General features: G+C 39.4%; 2 protein-coding genes across 3 annotated transcripts; both read right to left on the bottom strand.

Moving 5' to 3' along the window:
* Window positions 1-966: 966 nt before the first annotated feature.
* Window positions 967-9,727, bottom strand: TRMU (tRNA mitochondrial 2-thiouridylase). Of its 2 annotated transcripts, XM_054399604.1 has the most exons (10): window positions 9,570-9,727; window positions 8,020-8,126; window positions 7,363-7,485; window positions 5,392-5,564; window positions 4,410-4,463; window positions 3,821-3,887; window positions 2,972-3,072; window positions 1,819-1,963; window positions 1,486-1,568; window positions 967-1,115 (listed from the first exon to the last, which is right to left on the bottom strand). In XM_054399604.1, exons 1-10 carry the CDS (start codon window positions 9,710-9,712, stop codon window positions 969-971), a joined length of 1,143 nt encoding a protein of 380 aa, XP_054255579.1. In that variant the 5' UTR covers window positions 9,713-9,727; the 3' UTR covers window positions 967-968. The 2 variants fall into 2 exon arrangements, with proteins under 2 accessions (XP_054255579.1, XP_054255578.1); XM_054399603.1 differs by lacking the exon at window positions 1,486-1,568 and having other exon boundaries at window positions 1,064-1,115; window positions 9,570-9,712.
* Window positions 9,728-11,386: 1,659 nt separating this feature from the next.
* On the bottom strand, window positions 11,387-19,509 carry GTSE1 (G2 and S-phase expressed 1). Its single transcript, XM_054399973.1, has 10 exons — window positions 19,431-19,509; window positions 18,662-18,719; window positions 17,966-18,581; window positions 16,997-17,135; window positions 15,442-15,789; window positions 15,201-15,255; window positions 14,550-14,798; window positions 13,184-13,361; window positions 12,349-12,489; window positions 11,387-11,470 (listed from the first exon to the last, which is right to left on the bottom strand). The coding sequence occupies exons 1-10, from the start codon at window positions 19,507-19,509 to the stop codon at window positions 11,387-11,389; spliced, it is 1,947 nt and encodes a 648-aa protein (XP_054255948.1).
* Window positions 19,510-21,086: the final 1,577 nt, after the last annotated feature.

The raw sequence follows: 21,086 nt of genomic DNA, 5'->3' as shown, positions 1-21,086 counted from the left end.
CTGGATGCAAACCTCAACATTCCACACCCATCTGCAAAGTCCTGCTCCTGCACAGCTTTACTTTAGGGAGTTACTTTCTACTACCATGTTTCAAGAAAGAAATTTTTGTTGACTTGCTGTTAATAAAATTTAATTATAAGATTGGGGTGTCCTCAAAATACACCCAATTTTTATAAATTTAGATAATCTGGACAAGATTATTCAGCTCTTCCTAACAGCACTCCACTTTGACACATGGCTAGATCCAGTCATCATATCTATATTAAGTGAGCTACTGAATAAGGAAATGCATGTTAATTTGCATTTTTCTGACACAAAACAATAGTGTTTTCTCCAGAAGACAAACCAAGCCACCTCTGCCTTCAGTTGTTAATAAAAAAAGGTCAGTTGTGTAAAAAAAAAAAATCTACCAATCAGGACTGTTTTTAAGCCCCTCAATTTGTAATTATGAATTATGTAAACATCTGAACCACTACTGAATACAGCTTAAGAATCTAAAGCATTTCTTATAAAACAAAAAATAAGCATCTGTTCATTCAAATGCTGAATTAATAATATTTGTCATTAATTCCTTTCCCACAGTTCACAGTACATTTACTGTACAACCACAGATGTCCTTTACCTAGGGACAGGTATCTTAAGAAAAAAAAAATCTTTTATGCATAAAAGAAAGATTTATGATTTCAGTGTGATTTTTATGGTAAAATTCTTGTATGTGTGACTACCCTTACAGAACAAACTTAAGACATCCCTTGATATGTATTAATACAAATTTCACCATCCAGTCCAGTAAAATTTTCCACACTGGTTTTAGTTTGAAACATGTTCAGTGCTAGCAGTCAAGAGCTGGGACTCAACAGTCAGCTGACCTTCAGAACACAGAGATCAACAGAAAATACAAGGTTTATTGGTTTTATTATTCTCAGGCAGCAAATTCTTTGAAGTCCTTCAATAAACAAACCCACGTGTTATGTTGCTGGTTCTGTCTGGTCAGTCTCTTCCTCCTGTGGACTCTCATCTCGGTTTTTCCCCTGTTGCATGGTGTAGACCGATGGCCCTATCCTTAGAATCTTCCCACTGCCCAGGCACTCATGACCCTTGTAGAACACAGCAAACTAGGCAATAAACACAGGGAGGAGTCTTTTCAGCAGCAGCAAATAGCATAGTGAGCAACTGTAGGCTGTGCACGGCCTGCTGGACAATGAGTGTCATCTTTTATATTTGATCTGACTCAATCTTTGCGGGAAAAAAAAATGAGTAAAAAACCTACAAAAGCATGTGTTGGTTTACATGAGTGCACGTATGAATATGTTGGTGGAAATTTCATCATGAATTTCAATATCAATCAAAATAGAGCTAATTGCTCTCTTATGCAAATAAATTGACTATTTTGCTCCAGATATTAGAAAAACATATAATAATTACTTTATTAGCCACATAAGCCAAAACACAAAAAGGGGAAGAAAGTAACTTCTAATAACTTACCTGCCCGGGTGTGATAGCTCTTGCTGGCTTCACTAGTGTCACCCACACACTCCCATCTTGGTTTAGAGTCAGAACACAAGGCACTAGAGCAGAAAATGGCCAAATGCCTACCAGTCAATACTTTTATGTCAAAAACAGAGAAAACCATCACAAGGTTAAACAGATGTAAGTCAAGATACGACACAGAACTGTTTTATAAAACAGAACTCTTCTATAAAGACACCACAGAAAAGCAAGCTTAAATATTTCAACTATTTCTGCAAAACTATACTGAGCACACTATCAGAGTTTCACAAACTGAGTAAAACTACGAACAAAACAAGGTGTGATTACCCAGTGCCATCTGGTGCTGAAATCTGAAATGACATTCCATCATTTTATCTCTAACAAGCTCTGCAGGAGGTTCCTCTGCTATCCAGTGCACTCTGTTTGTCCGCAGTAAATCTCTGTACAGGGCAGGGTGATCTGTTGTTGGTGCCTTAAAACACAACCATTTTTAATGCTAATTTTTTTGCTAGACCATGTAACTTGTAAAGCATGAAATACAGAAGTGCCAAGCCATTTCAAAATGAAGGCAAGTCAAAAAGCAAGCATTTATTAGTACTTAATCACCGTCCAAGAAAAAGCCTTAAATGAAAAAAAATAGAGTACAGGAAGTGACATGACTCCAGGGTAGAAGGCTGACAGACACATCAGGCTTGCTTTAGCCTTTCTCCTTCAATCATATTTCCACCTTCTTCAGGATGTGTTCAGATATCTACTGCCTTCTTTATCAACAAGATGCCACCTCCTTTTTCATTTTCTCAACTCAACACTTCCCAAACAAAGGTGTGGCAAACACACAACCTTACTGTAAGGCATAAAAAAGTATTTCTTAGTGGACCTGCCTGTTTCCTCTCAACTCATCCAGTAATGATGTTTCCCCGGCAGGCACATCAACAAGCAGAACAACACATCATTATAATCACATCACTATCAAGTAACAACTGCATGAACAGCAAGCAACGTTAAGAATGGTAGCAAGCTGTAGAACTCCCAGTCATCACACAGGATTAGTCATTAACATCCCAATTATTTGCAGTATTATATATATTTCTGTCTCAGCCTTCAAACCGACTACTTCTTTTACTAGAAAAAGAAAGTAGCAATAAATAGCAAACCAAGATAAGACTCATTTTATATATGGTGTCATAATAACTACAATAAAAAAACCCTCATGTTTGAGAGAAGAAAAATGAGACCTCATTCTTTTTAGTATTTGCCCTTTGTTTGGTAAAGTTCTTTGCCAAAATCTAAACCAGTTTTCTATTCAAGTAAAGCCAGTTTGGACAAGATGTTTCAACTGTGGTGATGATGTACTAGTTGGTTCTTGTTTTTCCAAGAAGAAAGCCAAGAATTCTGTCAAGGTTAGAATCACATTTCTGCACAGCAAGAGTCAGAAATTGCTTTCGTTAGTCACTTGCAATACCAGTGTTAATTGACTCACCACAAAGATATCTCCAGTGCTGACATCTTTGTCTACAACGAACCAAGCATCCTTCAGGCCTGCTAGTCTAGCCCTCTGGCCTATTGTATAGAGGAACCAACCTAAAGAAATATGAAAATGCAATGCTGCCAGCAACTTCAAATCTTTTCAGAAAAAAATTATAGTATTTCCCAAAAACGTTTACCACTAAACAAGGAATAACAAACCAAGCTGTCTTAGAGAATTGTGCCAGTTACAAACTAAACTAACATCATCTTGGAAGTTTTCATCTGTACCTGAAGCATATGATTTCAAACTAATCCCTTTCAACTGTGATATTCTTAACATTTCTTTATTTCAGCTTCAATTTGTGGGTTTGCTACCACTCAGTTTCCCTCACTTTTACTGGTACATAAACGCCCTACTGACAAATTACTTTGGAGAGGAACTCTCTGGCAGCTAGAACTGCGGAGAGCAAAGGAACGACACAGAGAAGGAAAGGAAAAGATGAACTGCTTGCGGATGTCCCACTGTGCATCACTGAGGTGCGTGGTGTATTTTTTATGCAAAGTTTAGGTACTAAAGAGTCTGGAACTGAATCACAGTCATTTCTGTGCAACTGAATGAAGAATTCAGAGTAACACTAATAATTTCCATTTACTTTCTTGCAACATGAAACAAATAGTAGAGCCTTGAACTACAACTGGCTCTTAGTTATTGCATAAAGCAATCTTTCCATGATTATTAGAAACACCAAACTAAGAAAAACCTGTAGACCGGTTTGGAATTTCACAAAATTACTCGCTCCAAATATAAGTAGTATTGTTCCATTTATCTAAAAGTAGTTGTTAAGGTGGGTTAGCCAATTACCTTTGTGTGTTCCCATCACCTTCTTATCTTCAATGGAAACAAAATTACCTGGTTGAGGTTCTAAATACTACCAAATAGGAAGAGATTAAGTTACAAGACAGCCCCCAAAAAACTCACAGAATATTTCAGGTTCTGTCACTACATTCTCTTGAAGCTAGAAAATAACTGCAAAAAAGCAAACCCTGCCCAAGCAGCTTACTGCCCCTGTCCTAACGCTGCTTTAGAGAGAACTAAGTAGGAAAGGCAGTCCCTATCAGCAGTAAAACTGGGTACCACACCCCCCATCCTCACTTACACCAGAGGACAGCAAGATTCATCCACTCACATCCTAACCACCTGTCAGAGCCTGGCAGGCACAGGAATGCAAGTTCACACACTCCTTCTGCTACAGAAAATGACTGTTCACTGGTAGGGGGACAAGAATTTTCCCTCAGGCTGCTGGCATTAGCTTTTAAGTAGGCTTGGGACTGTAAAATGATATACGACATTGCTACTTAGTGTGGGCCACAACCTACTGGAGATTTTTCTGTAGACACTGTTACAAACCAGAATAGAGCATAAAGATTGTCATGGATTTAATGTGGCTCACCTCAAGAAGGAAATTTTCAAAGTTTCTTTCACCAATGAAACAGACTCCCATACTCTGAAAAGGAAATGTGGTATCAAATCCATAAAAGCAGAGAAAAGCATTTGAAATAATGCCTACTAATAACCCGTCCAAGATGGATTTCTCTCCTACCTCCTCCTTTGTATCCCAAACTACAGCAAGCACCTCATAAAGTAATAAAACCACATCTGCTCCAACATAGGTAACCTGATTCTATACAGTATCAATGAGAGCCATAAGCACAGAAAATAAGTAATAGGAAATAGAACACATTCAATAAATAAGTACCTTAAACCTTGGTGACTATATTGCATGCATATTAAAAATAGAAGTACAAAAGTAGCACAAATTATACAAGTAATAGTCTATCTCTAGAAAAAAATCTTTCAAAATCAGTCAGCCTTTCCTTCTCCTTTCAGTTATAGCCTCTATTCCTTAAAGATCCATTTACAGCAGGCAAATGTAAATATTAAAAGCATTGAGACAGTATCAGTAATACAACTGCTGCCTGCATGGCATTTTTTCAGCATTAACTTAAGTGTGAGCTCTCAGAGAAACAGACCTTTTATTTTAAAAAGAATGAAAAACCAGTATGATGCAATTTCTATAAAGACATACTGAAAAGAATTACAGTAACAAAGCCTTTAAAAGCTATGGAAAATAAAAGACCAAAGGCTTCTCACCTGCTGTGATAGAGAATGCTTTCCTTACAGCTCACAGCATCCTTATACATTCACTTTCACCTTAGCTGGGATACATTGGTAGACAAATGATCCAAAAGCTAAAATACACAACTACTCATAAAAGTAATTTTAAGCATCTGGACAGCTATAGAACTGCTTCCCAATCTATTGTATTCTGGTGCTGAGAAATGGACAAGCTGACACAGATTCAAGTTCAGAAAATTCAGAAAAGTCTATTTTAGAAAGAAATACAAATCAGAAGAGTTTAAGTGTTACCATGCCTCTTTTTTCTTTAGCACATGATGAAGTCCATGTTCTGCTGCTATCTTCTTTACATAACTTTTTGTTAAATCCCCCAAAGGGAAAATGGTTTTCCTCAAAGCATCTTGTGAGATCTGACTTAGAAAGAAGGTCTGGTCCTTAAAGAGGTCAGCCCCTTGAAGGAGTTTCACAGCTGAAAAGTAACAGAACACAAAGCATCTCAACATAATCCTCTTCAATAGTTTAACTTCCTTTAGTATTGTTTGCCAATTAATATTTTAGTTTTGTTATTTCCAAGTAGCTGTTAAAGAGATATTGGAAAACCTGTTTGGGTAGTTTTCTCACCATTAGAACGATTCTGATTTTGTACAACACAGAATCTTACGAAGTCTTATGTCTTATATCTATTACAATATTGCATGTGTCACTGGAAAGCACATCAACAAAAAAGAAATTGGGGATTCAAGTATCAACACACTGCTCTTCAAGCAGACAATCAGTTTTGCCCTGAAACAGATCAATGATATGAACAATCAGCAGAGCTATTTTCATGCCCAAAAGAGGAAATTTTGACGTTTTTTCTTCAAAACAGATGAAGCCTCCTGACTGCCCTGATGAAATAAAATTAGTACGATTTTTCAGTCATGTTCTGTCCACTCTAAGAGTCAAAAGCTCTACTCTTGTACAAACTCTATTTACATGTTTCCTGACTCAAACAAACATCAACCACAGGCCACCAGTTCAGTGACAACTAACACAGTATCTCAGTAACTGGACAAGAAACCTGCTTAGAACATCAGAAAATACTAAAACTGTGACTCACAATCTGTCACAAGTATTGATGCTGGTCCTGCTGAGGCCATTTCAATTTCCAGCAACAAAGTGAGAACAAGGAAACTAAACTCCTTTAACTGCAGAACAAACCAATGAAAGCTGGGAAGCAGTAACACGAAAGTGCTACCATGGCAGCTTTGCACAGTAGTTAGTTTGCAAGTTTCCTTCCTCTGGGTATTATAGCATGCTTCTCATTAAACATCAGAGCTACTTTACTGCATTTATGGTCCACTGCAGAGCTATTTGAGAAATCTCTACATTGCCAGCCAACTGTGATAGTGCAATGCAGAGACATACCCAGAACAGCATTCATCAAACTGGCTTTGGTACTGGTAACAACAGAAGAACTGTGGTGTTGAGATCAATCTCTGATTACATATAGCCACAGGCAGACTTTTAGAGGGAAGAGCAAATCCTGCACTGTGGCTACCAGTACCTTTGCTGACCTGAGAATCAAGGCCTTAAAAAAAAGTCTGCACACGCTGTACTTGCACTTTGCAACTGCAGTATAGGTTGGACCTTAGTCTACCTGGGAAAGTGAGTATTCCATAGGAGAACAAAGAATTAAGGCAGAATAGTTGAACTACTGAGTAAAATCCTGACTTTTTTTTTGTTTGGTTGTTTTTTCCCCAGTAAAATAATATACAATCCAATTAATGTATGAAAGTGTGCTACTAATTCTAATGTTTCAAATCTTAATTTTAAAATTCCACTTATGCAAATCCCCATGATGTTGTCTATCTATACTACATATTGAATAGCCAAAAAATACATTCCCTAAAATGGAAGAAAAGTAAAAACTAAAATTGTAATGAGCTATGGAAGTACTTGATAAAGATTTCTTTAAACACTTTTCCTGGATATGTAAGATTAGCCCTATCTCCTTAATCCACCTTACAGCTCCTCCAGAATGTTCCTTACCAGTGAAATCCTTATAGTTACCTCTCTGCACCTGAATTAGAATTCTTAAAATAGTAAATCCTTGATTGGTCAGGGTTATTTTCAGTAATGTAAATCTTCTAGTTTCCACAATCAATCTTCTACAAAGGCTGGGGTTTAAATGTGTACAATAACAAACTTCCCTGCTTCTGTGACATGAAACACTCTAAATTTCTCTTTTATATCTGAATGAAATACCAAATGAAGAAACCACTTACTATTTCTAACTTCAAAACGGTTTCTGAAAAGCCTTTGCGGTCTTTTCATATGTTTTTGTTGAAACACTTCCTCGTCCTCTAGTGAGGTCCTAGCATAATGCCCAGTAGCAATTGCATCTGCTCCTATCAAGAAAAAAAGAATGTAAAAAAGAAATCACAAAGCTACATACTTGAAATTCACAGTTTAAATCAGGATTATGAACAGCCAGTAAGAAATGCATAGAGTAATGTCTTAGAATAATTGCACTCCTAGCAATTAAGTAATGAAAACTATTTATCAACATGCCAACACTTCTGCCTTTGTACTTGAAGGACCATCTAAGAATGTAAAACTTAATGGTCAGGTCAATGTACATCCCTGAATTAAATCTGTTCCCACCTATGACCAACTTGATCTAGTGGAGGATGTCCCTGGCCACAGCTGGGGGAATGGACTAGATGACCTTTGAAAGTCCTTTCCAACCTGAACCATTCTGATTCTATATGCAAAAGCAAACTTAAAACCAAACACTTTGCAAATACCAAAAAACTGTCACAGAGGTACGTGAATTAAGCATGCATATAAACTTAGGTTTTTCCCAACCTTTTCAAGAGTTTGTATCCTTTAAGCATTCCCACACCACACGCTCTGTACTGACACACTTGAAAATGCCTTACCAAGGTTATCCATAGCATAATGAAGAAAGTAGTTGAATTTGATATGCTTGTTACACACAATATCAGGATTAGGAGTCCTTCCCAATTCATACTCCTTTAAGAGGTCACTGTAAAACAAAGATTCAAATGTATGCTTACTGTGTATGTCCTGCTCATCTCACAAAATATTTTTGTTCAGAATTAAACAGCCATGTTTAATCTTTCAAAGTGATAGTCCAATGGAGTACATACCAGGAGTTACCGTCTCAGCTGAACAGACAATAACCTAATCTGCAATAATGCTACCATAAGCAGTCATGGGGCTTCATTTTAGAGATAACTTTTGAGGCTTTTTCCTTCAGAAATTCAAGGAGTTTCTCAAAATCATGTTGTTGTTTTACACTGTCATGCAATTAAAGTGCTTAGCCTTATAGCTGCTTGAAAACACTGAAATAACTAATGAAATTAAGCCAGCAAACAGTGATGCACTGAGCTATCAAAAGGCCTGATCACTGAATTTCCTTGTCCTCAGCAGCCACTGAAGTCAAAAGCAAGACCTGGAATAGGTCTCTTGACAAAAGGTGGGTTTTGAGGAATAACCCCTCAAATAGAGATCCAGAGGAGGAGTAAATTCAAGGTAAGTGATGACAGCAAAGAGGAAAGGATTCTGAAGAAAATTAAGACATTTGCAACAGATTGTTTGTACTAATAAATAATAAGCAAAAGAAAAGCTGATCTTCTGTTGTGTTTGATTCACTGTCATCTACAGTTACCCCACAACCCTCAAGAGTTTTGATAACCATTTATTCATTGTCTCAAATCAGGAAGGAAAAATGGAGTAAGTTTTCCCAGAACAGGGATGCTTTCTCCACTGACTGTACAAAGTGCTCAACTTGATGCCATTTCAATATGAAGTAGCGTGACTAGGTTATTCCTCCCTTTCTTCTAAGACAAGGTAACAACAGAACCACTAAAAGGGGATGAAGAACATCGGGAAACAATTTTTCTGCACTTACGTTGAGCACATAAAATCTAAATTATCTTGTTATACTTCCCTTCTCCTGCCTCCCAAGAAAAACCCAGCTTTTCCTATCTAGAACTTTTTTCCCTTAAAGTGGAACAAACTCAGAGAAAACCTGAACACCCTCTTTTGAGGACAGTTTAAAATTTATTATGTTTAAAGAAGCAAGGTTAGTTCATGATCAGTTTGTGGTAAACTGGATTAAGCCCGTATTAATGGAAACACATAGCAGAAGTTAACACACGCAGACAGTAACGGCATGCTATTACAAGGGTTTTTTTTTCTCAAGTTATAGTACAGTAGTGGCAGTATGTGGGAAGCAGAAGAAATGAGCAACAAAGCAATTCCTACATGCTCATAATAAATAGGGTGAAACCTCTTTCAGAAATTACAAATATATTAAAACCAATATATAAATTCTTAATGATGAATCAAAAAAACAGTAATTCCTCCTGCTTTTAAGAGGCTCCAATGCTTTCTCTCAGTACTGGTAATACCACGTTTGCCCATTATCTGTCCATGTACCATGTTATTTTAAATGTGTTTCTACCTGAATACTTCATTCCAGTATTCTTTCACGTAGGAAACCTGGTGAAAAGGAATATCAAGTTTCTGACAAACCCGGTAAGCATCTTCACAATCTCTGTCAATGGAACAAGCTCCTTGCTCATCCAGAGGGTCCCAGTTCTTCATAAAAACGCCTGTCACCTGATAGCCTATGAAATTAAGGTAAGAACATAAAGTGAAATTTCTACAGCTTCAACCCAAAAACCTGTGTTTTAAGACCTCAGTAGCTGCTTCCTTCGAAAGGTGCAACTTGTCCTGTAGTAAGCAAACATGCTGTTGAGCTTTACAGTACAGTTAACGTATGACTGGTTTTCTTTTTCCGTATAACTAATAGTTAAGATAAAAAGTAAGCTCTTCTAAAAACGAACACACCGACGTTTCAGAACTCTCGAGTCTCTCCCATCCTCTCCTTTACCGCTCACTTCTGCCGCCCCCCTCCCCCCCGAGGTGCCCTCTCGAAGGAGTCCTGTCCGAGGCGGCACTGTTCCACTCTCCCCGAGAGCGCGAGGAGTTACCGACCCCACTGGGCCGGCCAGGAGGACCGGGAGGAGGCTGAAACGGGGACGCGTGGTCCGCCCAGCGCCGACGGAGGGCAGCGCCCGGTCTCGCCCACCCACGCACCTCGGCGGCGCAGCAGCAGAGCTGCCACGGCACTGTCCACCCCGCCGGAAACAGCGCAGGCTACGCGACGCCCGCTCGCCAGCATCGCCTCTGCCCGTAGAGTCCAGGGCACCACCCTTTCCGGCCGACCGCCCCTCCGTTCCGGCGGCCGCGGCTTCAGGCGTGCAGCGCCCAAAGGCGCTCGGAGGAAAAGCACGTCGCCTCGGGCGTTCCGCCGAGAGCAGCAGCGCGGGCAGAGGTGGCCCTTTTCGTTATGCGACTCCGGAAGCAGCATGTACGAGGGAATACTGGTGGTTTTTCCTCCTCCACTTCATGCAGTGCCACGCTGTCGACTTGCATCTGTCCCAGCATGTAAAGCAGGGTGCAGGCCCATGGTCTCAGGAGGGATAGGGCAAGGCTCTCCAGGCAACAACCCATTGTTAAACCAAGCATACAGTGCACAAAGGAAGGCCGAGAAGACAACTCTGTGTCTGTGTATAATTGCTTCATATTCCTTATCACACTTGTCTCACCTGCCTCCAGCTGCTACTAGAGAACAGTGTAGAGTCCTGCACTAACCCTGCCTCAGGCACCTGGCTGTTTGAGCAACCTTGAAGGCTGGAATTTGGCTCTTAGTTGAAGCCAGATCAAGGAGTCAGCTCAGTGTCTGAACTCTAATGAAGAGTTAGGCCAGTAAGGAGAGGTGGTGAATCCCAGCATTGAGCTGGCTAGATGACTACCACTTCTTGAGTTGTCATGATCATGCTCAAACCCAGAATTTTGAGTGCTGCCTGCAAAAGCATACTTTTTTAAAACACTAAAGCAGTCTAGCCCAAGCCTGTAAAAAAAAAAAAATGTTGCTCTACAACACTTTAGTAAACAATTTATTCTAAATTAAATGTTCGTTTTACACAGGGGATTAAAGGACAACTGGAAGGAAATAAAAAGAGACATGTTTCCAATATAGAAGATCCCGTTTTTTGCCTTAGAGGAACACAGATTAAGTACATCCATTGCAGAACATGCACGAACAGAACCATTACATCAGACCCAGTTTGACTATATCAAGACTGTTAGAATTCTATTACATTACTGCAGTTTACCAGAATTTATATCCATCTTAAAAACCCAACCTGTATGACTGAGAACAACACAGTCACTTAAAAATCAGGTGCCAACAATTCTTCATTTCACTCCAGTTCAGAACTTGACTAAAGGGGAATCAACGTTTTCCTTGTTGACATCAGGACTCAGAGTGATAAGAGGTGAACTCAAATCAATTAGCTGAAAAAAAAAAAACAACAAAATTTAGCTATTGTACATAACTACTATCAGCAATATTAACATAATCTTAAGTACTAATAGGAGTCCTAAGAAAAAAGGTTCATGTTTTTAAACATCTAGTTCATTCTTTGACAAATGCAAGTTTCAAGGCAATTACTCATACCTTGAAAGACTAAAAGGCTTTTCTAAGTTTCAATACCATGCATATTCAAGCAACACTACCACCAAGGCAGAGCAGAACACTTCTGAACATGCCCCCAGAATTCAGACTTCTGTGATCCTCTTCTGAGATTTCACGGGACTTAACGTTAAGCTGATCCCAACTACAACTGATGTCAAAGGCTGCATCTGCCATCTAAAGCCATCAACCCTTCAAGCTACTAGTCTACAAAAAACACTTGTGCAGAAATGATTGTCAAATTGAGTAGATTCCAATACACATCTTTCAATTAAGATGAGGGTTAGAGGATGAGTTAAACAGGAGACAACCTTGCTTTTTTTGCTGAAAATGGGTTGCTGCTGACAAGAACTGAAAATTTGCAAAAAAGGAAGAGTCAGCATACCTACTCTGCAGAAGACATTCACCTCCTGCTTCAGAACAATTTTCATTCTGCTTTAAGCATTAATTTCTTTCTCTATCCTCCTTTTCCTATTTGTAGATTGCTCTCTGAGCTCTAGTTTAGAGCACATTGATTTTCAACATTATGGTCTCTTTACTTAGGAGCATCTTAGTATGTAGTATCACATTGAACATAACCTACTATTAAATCTCACAGTATTGTGGAGCTACTGCATTACAGCTACTCTGCAGACCAGCATATGCAGCCAGTTGACATTTTTCTCCTAGCATATCTGCACAACACTTGAGTATAACTTACCTTTACCTGCTCTGAGAATACAGGCTTTAGAGGGCTATTTTTACTCAGTTCAGGAGTATTGGAAAGGTCAATCAGGGGTCTATTTTCACATTCCAAAGTCTGTGGGAAAGGTTTGTCTTCTCCAATATCTACCAGTAAAACCTTATAATTAAAAAGAAAAATAAAACCAGATTCAGTTTCAGGTTTCCCCCTCTGTTCCCCATGCTTCCTTCACAAACACTTAGGCAGTCAATTTAGCTCATACAGCTGTAATGACGACAGGACAGGTTTAATTTACAGGTTAGGTGTTTTTCAATGCAGGATTGTTTGCACACGGTATAAAAACCTTGGGTCTTGTTCTGCTAATGGAAAATACAGCAAGACAAAACAAAAAGAAATCATTCTGGTATTGAACAATTTTCCCACTTAACTGTAGAGTTAAGTCAGATTTAAATCAGAACAGTGGTAACTATCCAAATGTTTCAATTACTTGACTACAAGTGTGGCCTTTTTTTTCCACCAAAAGGGTTCTATGGCTGCAATACAACTGTCCAGTGACAATGATTTCTAATCAAACCCACAAAAATTTCACAGTACTTACCCAGAAATGAAAATTTATTAAGAAATCTACAAGCATTTGACTATTCAGCTTTGATACAGGAACAAACTTAGTGGAAACACTGAACAGATGTTCAATGAACAAAGTCGGCAGTAGAGGGCGCACATGCGTGAAGTTAATCCATTTTAACCTGGTGTGTACTGAAGTGGTTTTCCTACTTCACACTCATCTTAAAATAATCTATTTTCAAGTAGTTTACTTAGTAGTTGCTTAGAAAAATGCATTATCATTTCTTACCTCAGTTTGCTTCTCTTCAGCCAGCTGATTTTGTACTTCATCCTCTTTTAATTTGTTTTCTACCACTTCTGTCACATTTTTTTCTGGTGAGAAGTTAAGTGCAAGAGGTAGTACAGGTGGAGGAAATACATCTTCTGAAGAAGATACCTGTGTCTTAGTCTCTTTTGTCTGCTTAAAACTAGGGAAAAGAGCATCGTCAATAACTGAGTTCTTTATTCAGCATGTACTTCTAAAGACAGACAAGCCCATGCCTTAACTTTATTTTCTCCTTTTCTACTCCAAGTTGTAATGACCAAAAGCCTTCCCCTATTTTCATCTGAAAGTATATTAGTTAGCTGTGAATACAAGATATTTCATGCTACAATAAATTTATAGCACATCCAATTAAAAAAAGCTAATGACTTCAGGATGAAGAAATTAATCTTAAACTGTACAATGTACTACTCCATGTAGCCTAAACTTCACACATGGGAACTCGTGGTGCCTTTGTTCGTTTGGGTTGTGGGTTGTTTTTTTTTTTTTTTCAGACTTTGAAGAAAACTAGCAAACAAGTACTGATATTGCATAGCACTGAGCAACCCACTTCAGTCCCTGCTGAGAGTAAGTACTGACATCAGTTGGAGGACCACAAATTGTAATCTGATTAGTATAATGAAGTCCTTGTAGAGCAAGTAATAGTTTGCTCGAGCAAAAAGACTGATTAGACATTTAGGCTGAGTAACATGACACAGGAAGAATTTTATAGCTGGGAATATATAGCATTCATCTCCACCATTGAGCAAGCCTGCATGCATAATATTTGGCACTTGAGAAGATGGCATTATAACAAAGAAAGCAACATTATTCTCATAGAAAACTGACAAAATCAACAACAATGTAAGATTCATGCATTCTGAAAGAAATTAAAGTGAAGCATAGATAAACCTACTCAGAAACATAAGTTCAGTCAACTAAATCCTTGGTTTTGTGACCAATGCTTTAAGAAGTGTAATTTTAAAGAAGCATTGGCAACAGTATGAAACAGTTAAAAAAAAAACCCCAACAGCTACTTCCCTTCATCAGAAGGCAACTGTAAAATAATGCCAATGCCAAATTTGTTCTCAGTCAGAGCATCAGATAAACCTTAAGTTGCCTACTAGCTCAAGAAATGCAAGTAACTTCCTATTAAAGATTATAATTCCTTAATGTCAGATATATTGACTCATCTCAGTAAGGCCTGTAAGTATTTCACTGGTCACACGATATCAGTGTATTAGGCCTGCACAGCATCTATGCTCAAATGCTTTATTCTCATATTTAGCTTGAAAACCATCATTAAAACTCATTTAGAGGCAGTACTTATTTCATATATAGATGTTTGCTTTACCCAGCTGCAAGAGTCTTTTTGGTAGAAAAGCTGGAACTTTGGTGAACAGATGCCACATGTGGTGAAAACGCCATTCTTGGTGCAGTTTTCGGAGTCACTGCAGGAAATCCTGAGATCCGACGAACAGGTGTAGGTAAGCCAGACCGCTTCAGACCGGCAGGAGTCATGCAGGCAGACCTTTTAGGAAACGAAGAATTCTGAAAGATCCCATCTTCTGAGGCTTTCACTGGAGTGCTGACTGCCATTGCACTGAAAATAGAATATGCATTAGCCAAAAGCTTCTATAAACAGCTTTATTCAAATTATCCCACCAAACAACAAAAATCAGCTTTCCTGTGGCCAGTGAGGGCACAGTAATCATCATAAAGCTGGTAATCACAGCATTAAGGGCTTTACTGCATAGAATTCTTTTATTAATGGCTCTATCTTTTACTGCAGAGAAAGCCCTCTTCTGAAGATGGCAGGGGAGGGATTTTTTTGTTTAGTTTTGGCATTTGTTTTTATATCAGCTCCAACAGGCCTGTGTTAATACACAGGCAACCTAGAGGGACACAAGCAATTAGACAAGGAAGTCAGAATTTTTAAAGGTTTTTGCAATACCAAATTATGCTGCATTTTAAGAAGTACATTCCATTTTCAGTTAAGCCCTACCTTCCAAGTATGCCACAATATGTTGATCCAAGAGATGCTGTTCCTTTCGGTGTGTCTAAAGACAAAAGTTTTGTTAATTGGTATGCACAATCTTTGTTTTTTAATAACATATCTTTTCAGTTAAAATACTAATTCCTTCCAAGAGATGGACAAGTATAATAAGGCAAATGACAAGCACTCAAGGAAACATTTGCTTTTAATATCCAAGATAGAAGATAGGTCATGCAAAGTAGGTGCTTACCTGCAGTTTTCACTAAAACCTTAGTTTGACATGTAGGAACAGACAAAATTCTAGCCCTGGGCTTTGGACAGAGGCTTCCTTTCATTCCACTTCCATCTTTATTCTGCTGACATAGCTTCTGCAGATCAGGAGAACTCAGTCTCTGAATTCCACTGCCTGCAGACTCAGATGTTACAGAAGCTGAAGAGTTAGCTGAGCTTACAGAACTGCGAGTACTGGCTGATCTTGCTTGATTCTTGGATTTCTCAGTATTGACAGCCAGCAGAGATGACACTTTAGCCAGCCTGTTTGTACTTGATGAAAGCTTAGAGCCACTCACATTAGCTTTTGAAGACATACTTGATTTTCCTGTAATAGAAAGGTATGTTATACTTCTTAGCTTATTGCTAAGTTATACAACTATGCAGAGTAATTACAGGGAAAGAAAAACAGCATTTCATCTTATGTTCAATCAACTCAAGTTTAAGGAGAACACAACTTACTCCCTGAACACTTCAGTAATTTTGTCTGTTTTAGTCTCTACATCACATTCCTGAAATACTGCAATTGAGTCAAAGAATATTCTTGAAGGAATGCCAGAACAGCTTGCAGATTAGCTATATTTTCAACATTTTCTCCCAGCATAGTTGGCTCTGTTCTCTTAAGCAGGCATTCAAGAATGTAATGGTTCTAATTATGATGAAAACCACAGGGTGAACTACCCCACAAGTGCTTTTCTCAGTTTTCTGCATGGTTCATTCTTTCAGGCCGTAAATTACTTTCATTAACAGGATGAATCTTGTCTAGACTCTTCCATCTCATAAAATAATTCTTATTAAGCTTTAACTTTCACTAATATATTGTGGCCTGTTCAGGGAAAAAAAAAGGAATAAAAATTACAGCAACTTGGTTCTCTCAATAGATCTGGAAGAGCTGTAGTATTTACATCTATCAGTATTTTCAGATCGTTTTCCTGATCCTTTGAGTCTCAAAGGGGTCAAACCAACATCCTCTTAATATAAAGACTCTCAGTTTTATTCAGTGATCTCCCCAGAGTTGTTTGGTTGGTTGTTTCTTTTTGGTGTTTTGTTGGGGGGTTTTGTTTGTTTTTAATCTGAGCAATGATTTTTTTTCATTAGGCTATAAAAACTCAGAACTTGGAACTAGGTCTTCCACCTTCCCATTATATTTAAATTGTTTTGGTGGGGGTTTTGTAGGTTTTGTTTGTCTGGGATTTTTTTATTTACGTTAGAGAAGCTTACAGCATTCAGAAGCTTATATAATTGGCTATAATAGAGAAGATCATGTACAAAAAGAACATGTTTCCTGAGGCATTGCTTTCCTATCTGTCAGACTTACACGCAGGCATTAGGTAACATGAATCTAGTTTTTACAAGTGATAGAAGTCTATCCACAGGGATTTATCGGGCTAGCCTACAAAATTTTATTTTCCATTCAAAATATTTCATACTTTGTATGCACTGGACATCATTAAAACATCCAAACCCACAGTCCACCATATACTTAACTATTTCAAAACTGATTTGTGGCACAAATTTGTAATAAGAGTGACTACCATCTTTTCCTGTGGGAGAAAGCAGTAAACTTGAATTCAGACTGAAGTTCATGCTGGAAATTGATGACGAAGATGCATTCATCTTTCTTGAGAGACCAACACCAGGAAGTTTCAGCTGTGTTGTTTTCTTTAAGCTAGGCTGAATCAAAGAATATAGTTTATTCAAAAGAAAAAGAAAACCAAAACCAAACAACTAAAGCATCAAAACAGTGCACTTTCTTACAGCACCCACAATCAACAAACATATACCACAAAAGAATCATAGGAGCCCTTATTTTCAATAGGTCATGGTTTCCAAAGAACCAATATCACATTACTAGTAAAATCTGCAGTATATAATGGATCCTAAGCCATAGGGTGTCAAGTAATAAAATCCAGAAGATATTTTATCTAGAGATCCGCATTTGTGCCTGCAAGGTCACCAACACAATTGTTCCCTTGCAATCCTAAAATACATTTTCAATTGGTCACAAAGCCACATTCTAAATGTAATACCATTAAACAGCCCTTCTCATGATTGAGAGGTTTTGGACAGAACTAGAGCTAAAAAGTTTTCCTGTCCTTTCAAAAAAACTGGGAATTTTCTCCCATCACCTCCATGGGCAACGGTAAACAGTAAACAAAGCCATTTTTGCATAGTAAGTCACAAACAACAATGAAGTAATTTCCCAGCAGCAAGTCTTTAAACAGAAGCCAGGAATTATGGTATTCACAAAATCATAATACAGTGGAAGAGAAAATTACCTGCAGATGCCCTACCATTGTCATAATAAACTAGTTGGCTACTATACAATAGTGTCTGCCCTGACCTCTTTTTATGTATAACATTTCCTGCCTAGAGCTCTTAGGAGGTAGAGATACATCAGAACACTAAAAATTTTACTTTTAAGAATTACAGCTTGTACACATCTTAAATATTCCTAACACAAAGGCTTAAAGAAAGCATTGTTGCCCAGAAGCTGTCTTTACCTTTTCAGTAACCGACAAATTGCTTTTCCCAAGAGTAGATAAAGTTTTTGCCATTGGCAGTTTGCCAGTTGCCTTTGTATTTCTTTCCGTAGTTTTCTGCTTTTGTACCAGAGGTGAACTGGCAGTTTTTGTAGAAGAGACACACATTTTAACAGGGCATCTATTTTCAGGAGTATGAAGAGCATGTGCTCTGTCATCTGACAAAAGTTTATCTGACTCCTTCTGAAAACAAGCTGGCAGCTGACATGCTAGGCTATCCTGCACACAGTATGTCTCCCTCTTAACAGCCCTGGGACTTTTCTCTATATTTTGGTCTCTCAGTATTTTCAGTTTTGACTTCGAGTCCTCCACAAATTTTTCAGCAACTTTGTTGCCCTGTTCTTCTGGTTGGCTTATTTTAGTCTGTTCATTCTTGCCTTCAGTCTCTATTCGCAGTGCTAGCAAACGGGCTTCTTTGAAAATTTCCACAAATTTCTCTCCTTTAAGTGGACTCCACAGGAGTTCATCAGAAGCAGGTACGCTCTTCTTTTCATCACACTCTTTGGCCTCAATATTGGTGGCAATACATTTTTCTTTATGTCCCAAAGGTCCAACAAAAACTTCATCTTCATTTCCACTAAGAAGAAAAATAAGTCAGCCTTGCACCTTACGTGTGTCCATTTTAAAGGTATATTTACCTGTAGACCATTCACTTACCTTGCTGGAGAGAGAGAAAGGTCAAAATCAAAGTTTTCATCAGTCAGAAGAGGAAAGTCTAAAATTGTAACAAGGCCTTTGTCACAATGGGGATTTGCAATAAAAATTATTGCATTATTATTGCATTATGCTTTGACAATTTAATGAAGCTGATGTCAGATGTAAAACTAAGTTTTAACCACCCAGTTCAAATAATTATAATTAGACTGTGGTTTATGTCAAATTGAAGGCACAGCTGTGATTATGATTCTAATTGTGATGCCTAAATATCACAAAAAACGGTAATGCTAATTTCTAAGAATAGGTATATGAGTCCGGCTGTAGGAAAGGGTATCAGCAGCCTCTAATCAAAGGCCTCCACAGCCTTTGATTAGTAAGAATAGATAACATAGAGCTATATGACAATGCAGTTGTCCTATCAGTCAATTCTTTTTTGTTTCAGACCACAGGGCAGTAACAGGAGCCAGTACAAAAGATTTATTTTCTTGTTAGCTAATATACATTAATGAAATGCATCGCATTTCATTACTAAGGACAAAGAACTTAGATTAGGTATACAGGAGAGGTTGATGACACCATGTTGCTACTACACATGCTCTAGCACCAGTGCTCCACAGGCTCTGAAGGAGGCTCAAAAACCCGAGAATCAAGAGCAGCCCATGCAGGAAGCAAGTACGTAGAATGATACATTAAGTCTAGTGATCTGAGCCACCTTAACTTTCACTAAGGGACACACCAGAGAGAATAGCTCAACATGCTTTCCACTTACCATTGCTCATGCAAATACCCATTTTTTCTTCAATCACGCGACTTGAGCGGTGTGCTGCGGTTTCTTTTCCTTCCTCCATAGTGTCTGGAAAACACAAAATTAGCACTGCAATAGGTTTCAAAAAAAACCCCAAACAAACAAACAAACAAACCCCACAAGGTTAAAGGATACTGCCAAGTTATCAACATCCCTTTGAAGACTGTTTATGTTTAGAGACAGCCACACACAGGAGCCGAGATCCCCTCCACACACTCGAGAAGCTGCCGGCGTGCGCGGAGCCACTTACAAGCTATACGGAACTCTGCGATGAGCTGCCCGGACCACCCTCCCAACGTCCCTCCTCGGACGAGCTCGCGTAGGCTTCCCCAATCCCGAAACGCCCCGCTATTGCTGGACCCCGAAGCAAGGCCTACGGCCACTACACCGCAACGCAGGGGAAGCGGCCGGCCCACCAAGAACCCGATCCGCCCACTGCTGCCGCTCCGCTCACCGCCACGGGCTTGCCGACCACTAAACGGCGAAAGGAAGCAGCCCGGGCGTTTGAAACCGCGCCACGCTCACGTGACGCCAGTCCCTGTCGCTCTCATTGGCAGGTTCGAACAATACTGGACACCTTCTGCCCTGGGGCATGCTGGGGCTTGTAGTTGGCGGCCGCCTCCCTCAATGGCTGCGTGGCAGCACAGCCTCACTCACCGTGTCCCATTTTTAACAGAGTAAGTATATGTAATTACTGTCGGTCTGGTAGAACTAGGGGTGGGCCCCTAAAGCATCACAGTACCCAGGGCCATCAGAGGTGGCCCTAAGGGCTTCTGGATAGCTGCTGGCAGCCATGTCTGGGGCCAGGCCCCTCCTACTCTACTCGGGATCACGGGGCAAGTGGCTTCTTGAGAGTTTTCCGTTCGTCAGCTGCAGGGTTCAGCCTTGCTTTTCGAATTACAGACTTATCATTGTATCATAGAACGCTTTGGATTGGAAGGGACCTTTAAAGATCATCTACTCCAACCCCCTTGCAGTGAGCAAGGACGTCTTTAGATCAGGTTATTCACAGCCCCATCCAAACCTGCTCTTGAATGTTTCCAGGGATGGAGAATCGACCACCATTCCTGTTCCAGTGTTTGACCACCCTCACTGGAAAAAATTGCTGTTTATCCCAACGACTTGTCACTGATGTGCTGGGTTTAATGATACGAAACTGGGAGGAGTGGTTGATACAGCAGAAGGCTGTACTGCCACTCAGTGAGACCTGGACAGGCTGAAGAGTTGGGCAGAGGGGAACATAATGAAGTTCAACAAGGGGAAGTGTAGTGTCCTGCACCTCAGTAGAAATAACCCCATGCACAATACAGGTTAGGGATTGGAACTCCATGGGGAAGGACCCGGGAGCCCCAGTGGATAACAAGTTAACTATGAACCAGCAGCAGTATGCTCTTGTGGCCAAGAAGCCAAATGGTATCCTGAGATGCATAAAGAAATGTGTGACCAGCAGATCCAGGGAAGTTTTCTTCCCCTCTCTATTCTGCCCTAGTGAGGTCACATCTAGAGTGCTATGTCCAGTTCTGGGCTTCCCAGTTCAAGAAGGACAGGGAACTCTTGGAGAGAGTCTAATGGAGGGCTACAAAGATGATTAGGGAACTGGAGCATCTCCCTTGCGAGGAA

This window comes from Indicator indicator, chromosome 3 (assembly GCF_027791375.1).
Source record: "Indicator indicator isolate 239-I01 chromosome 3, UM_Iind_1.1, whole genome shotgun sequence".
Taxonomy (NCBI): domain Eukaryota; kingdom Metazoa; phylum Chordata; class Aves; order Piciformes; family Indicatoridae; genus Indicator; species Indicator indicator.
This window is presented reverse-complemented; position numbering and strand designations above follow the sequence as displayed.

Excerpts from the sequence above, each read along its gene's own strand:
- TRMU (XM_054399604.1), bottom strand. The coding sequence starts at position 9,712 with ATGAAGAACTGGGACCCTCTGGATGAGCAAGGAGCTTGTTCCATTGAC. Across the intron at positions 7,486-8,019 it reads TTATGCTATGGATAACCTTG|GAGCAGATGCAATTGCTACT; the intron begins GTAAGGCATTTT and ends TTTTCTTGATAG. Across the intron at positions 4,464-5,391 it reads ATGTGCTAAAGAAAAAAGAG|AGTATGGGAGTCTGTTTCAT; the intron begins GCATGGTAACAC and ends TTTCCTTTTCAG.
- GTSE1 (XM_054399973.1), bottom strand. The coding sequence starts at position 19,509 with ATGGAGGAAGGAAAAGAAACCGCAGCACACCGCTCAAGTCGCGTGATT. Across the intron at positions 14,799-15,200 it reads TATTGTGGCATACTTGGAAG|TGCAATGGCAGTCAGCACTC; the intron begins GTAGGGCTTAAC and ends TTCTATTTTCAG. Across the intron at positions 12,490-13,183 it reads CTGAAGAGAAGCAAACTGAG|GTTTTACTGGTAGATATTGG; the intron begins GTAAGAAATGAT and ends TTTAATTATAAG.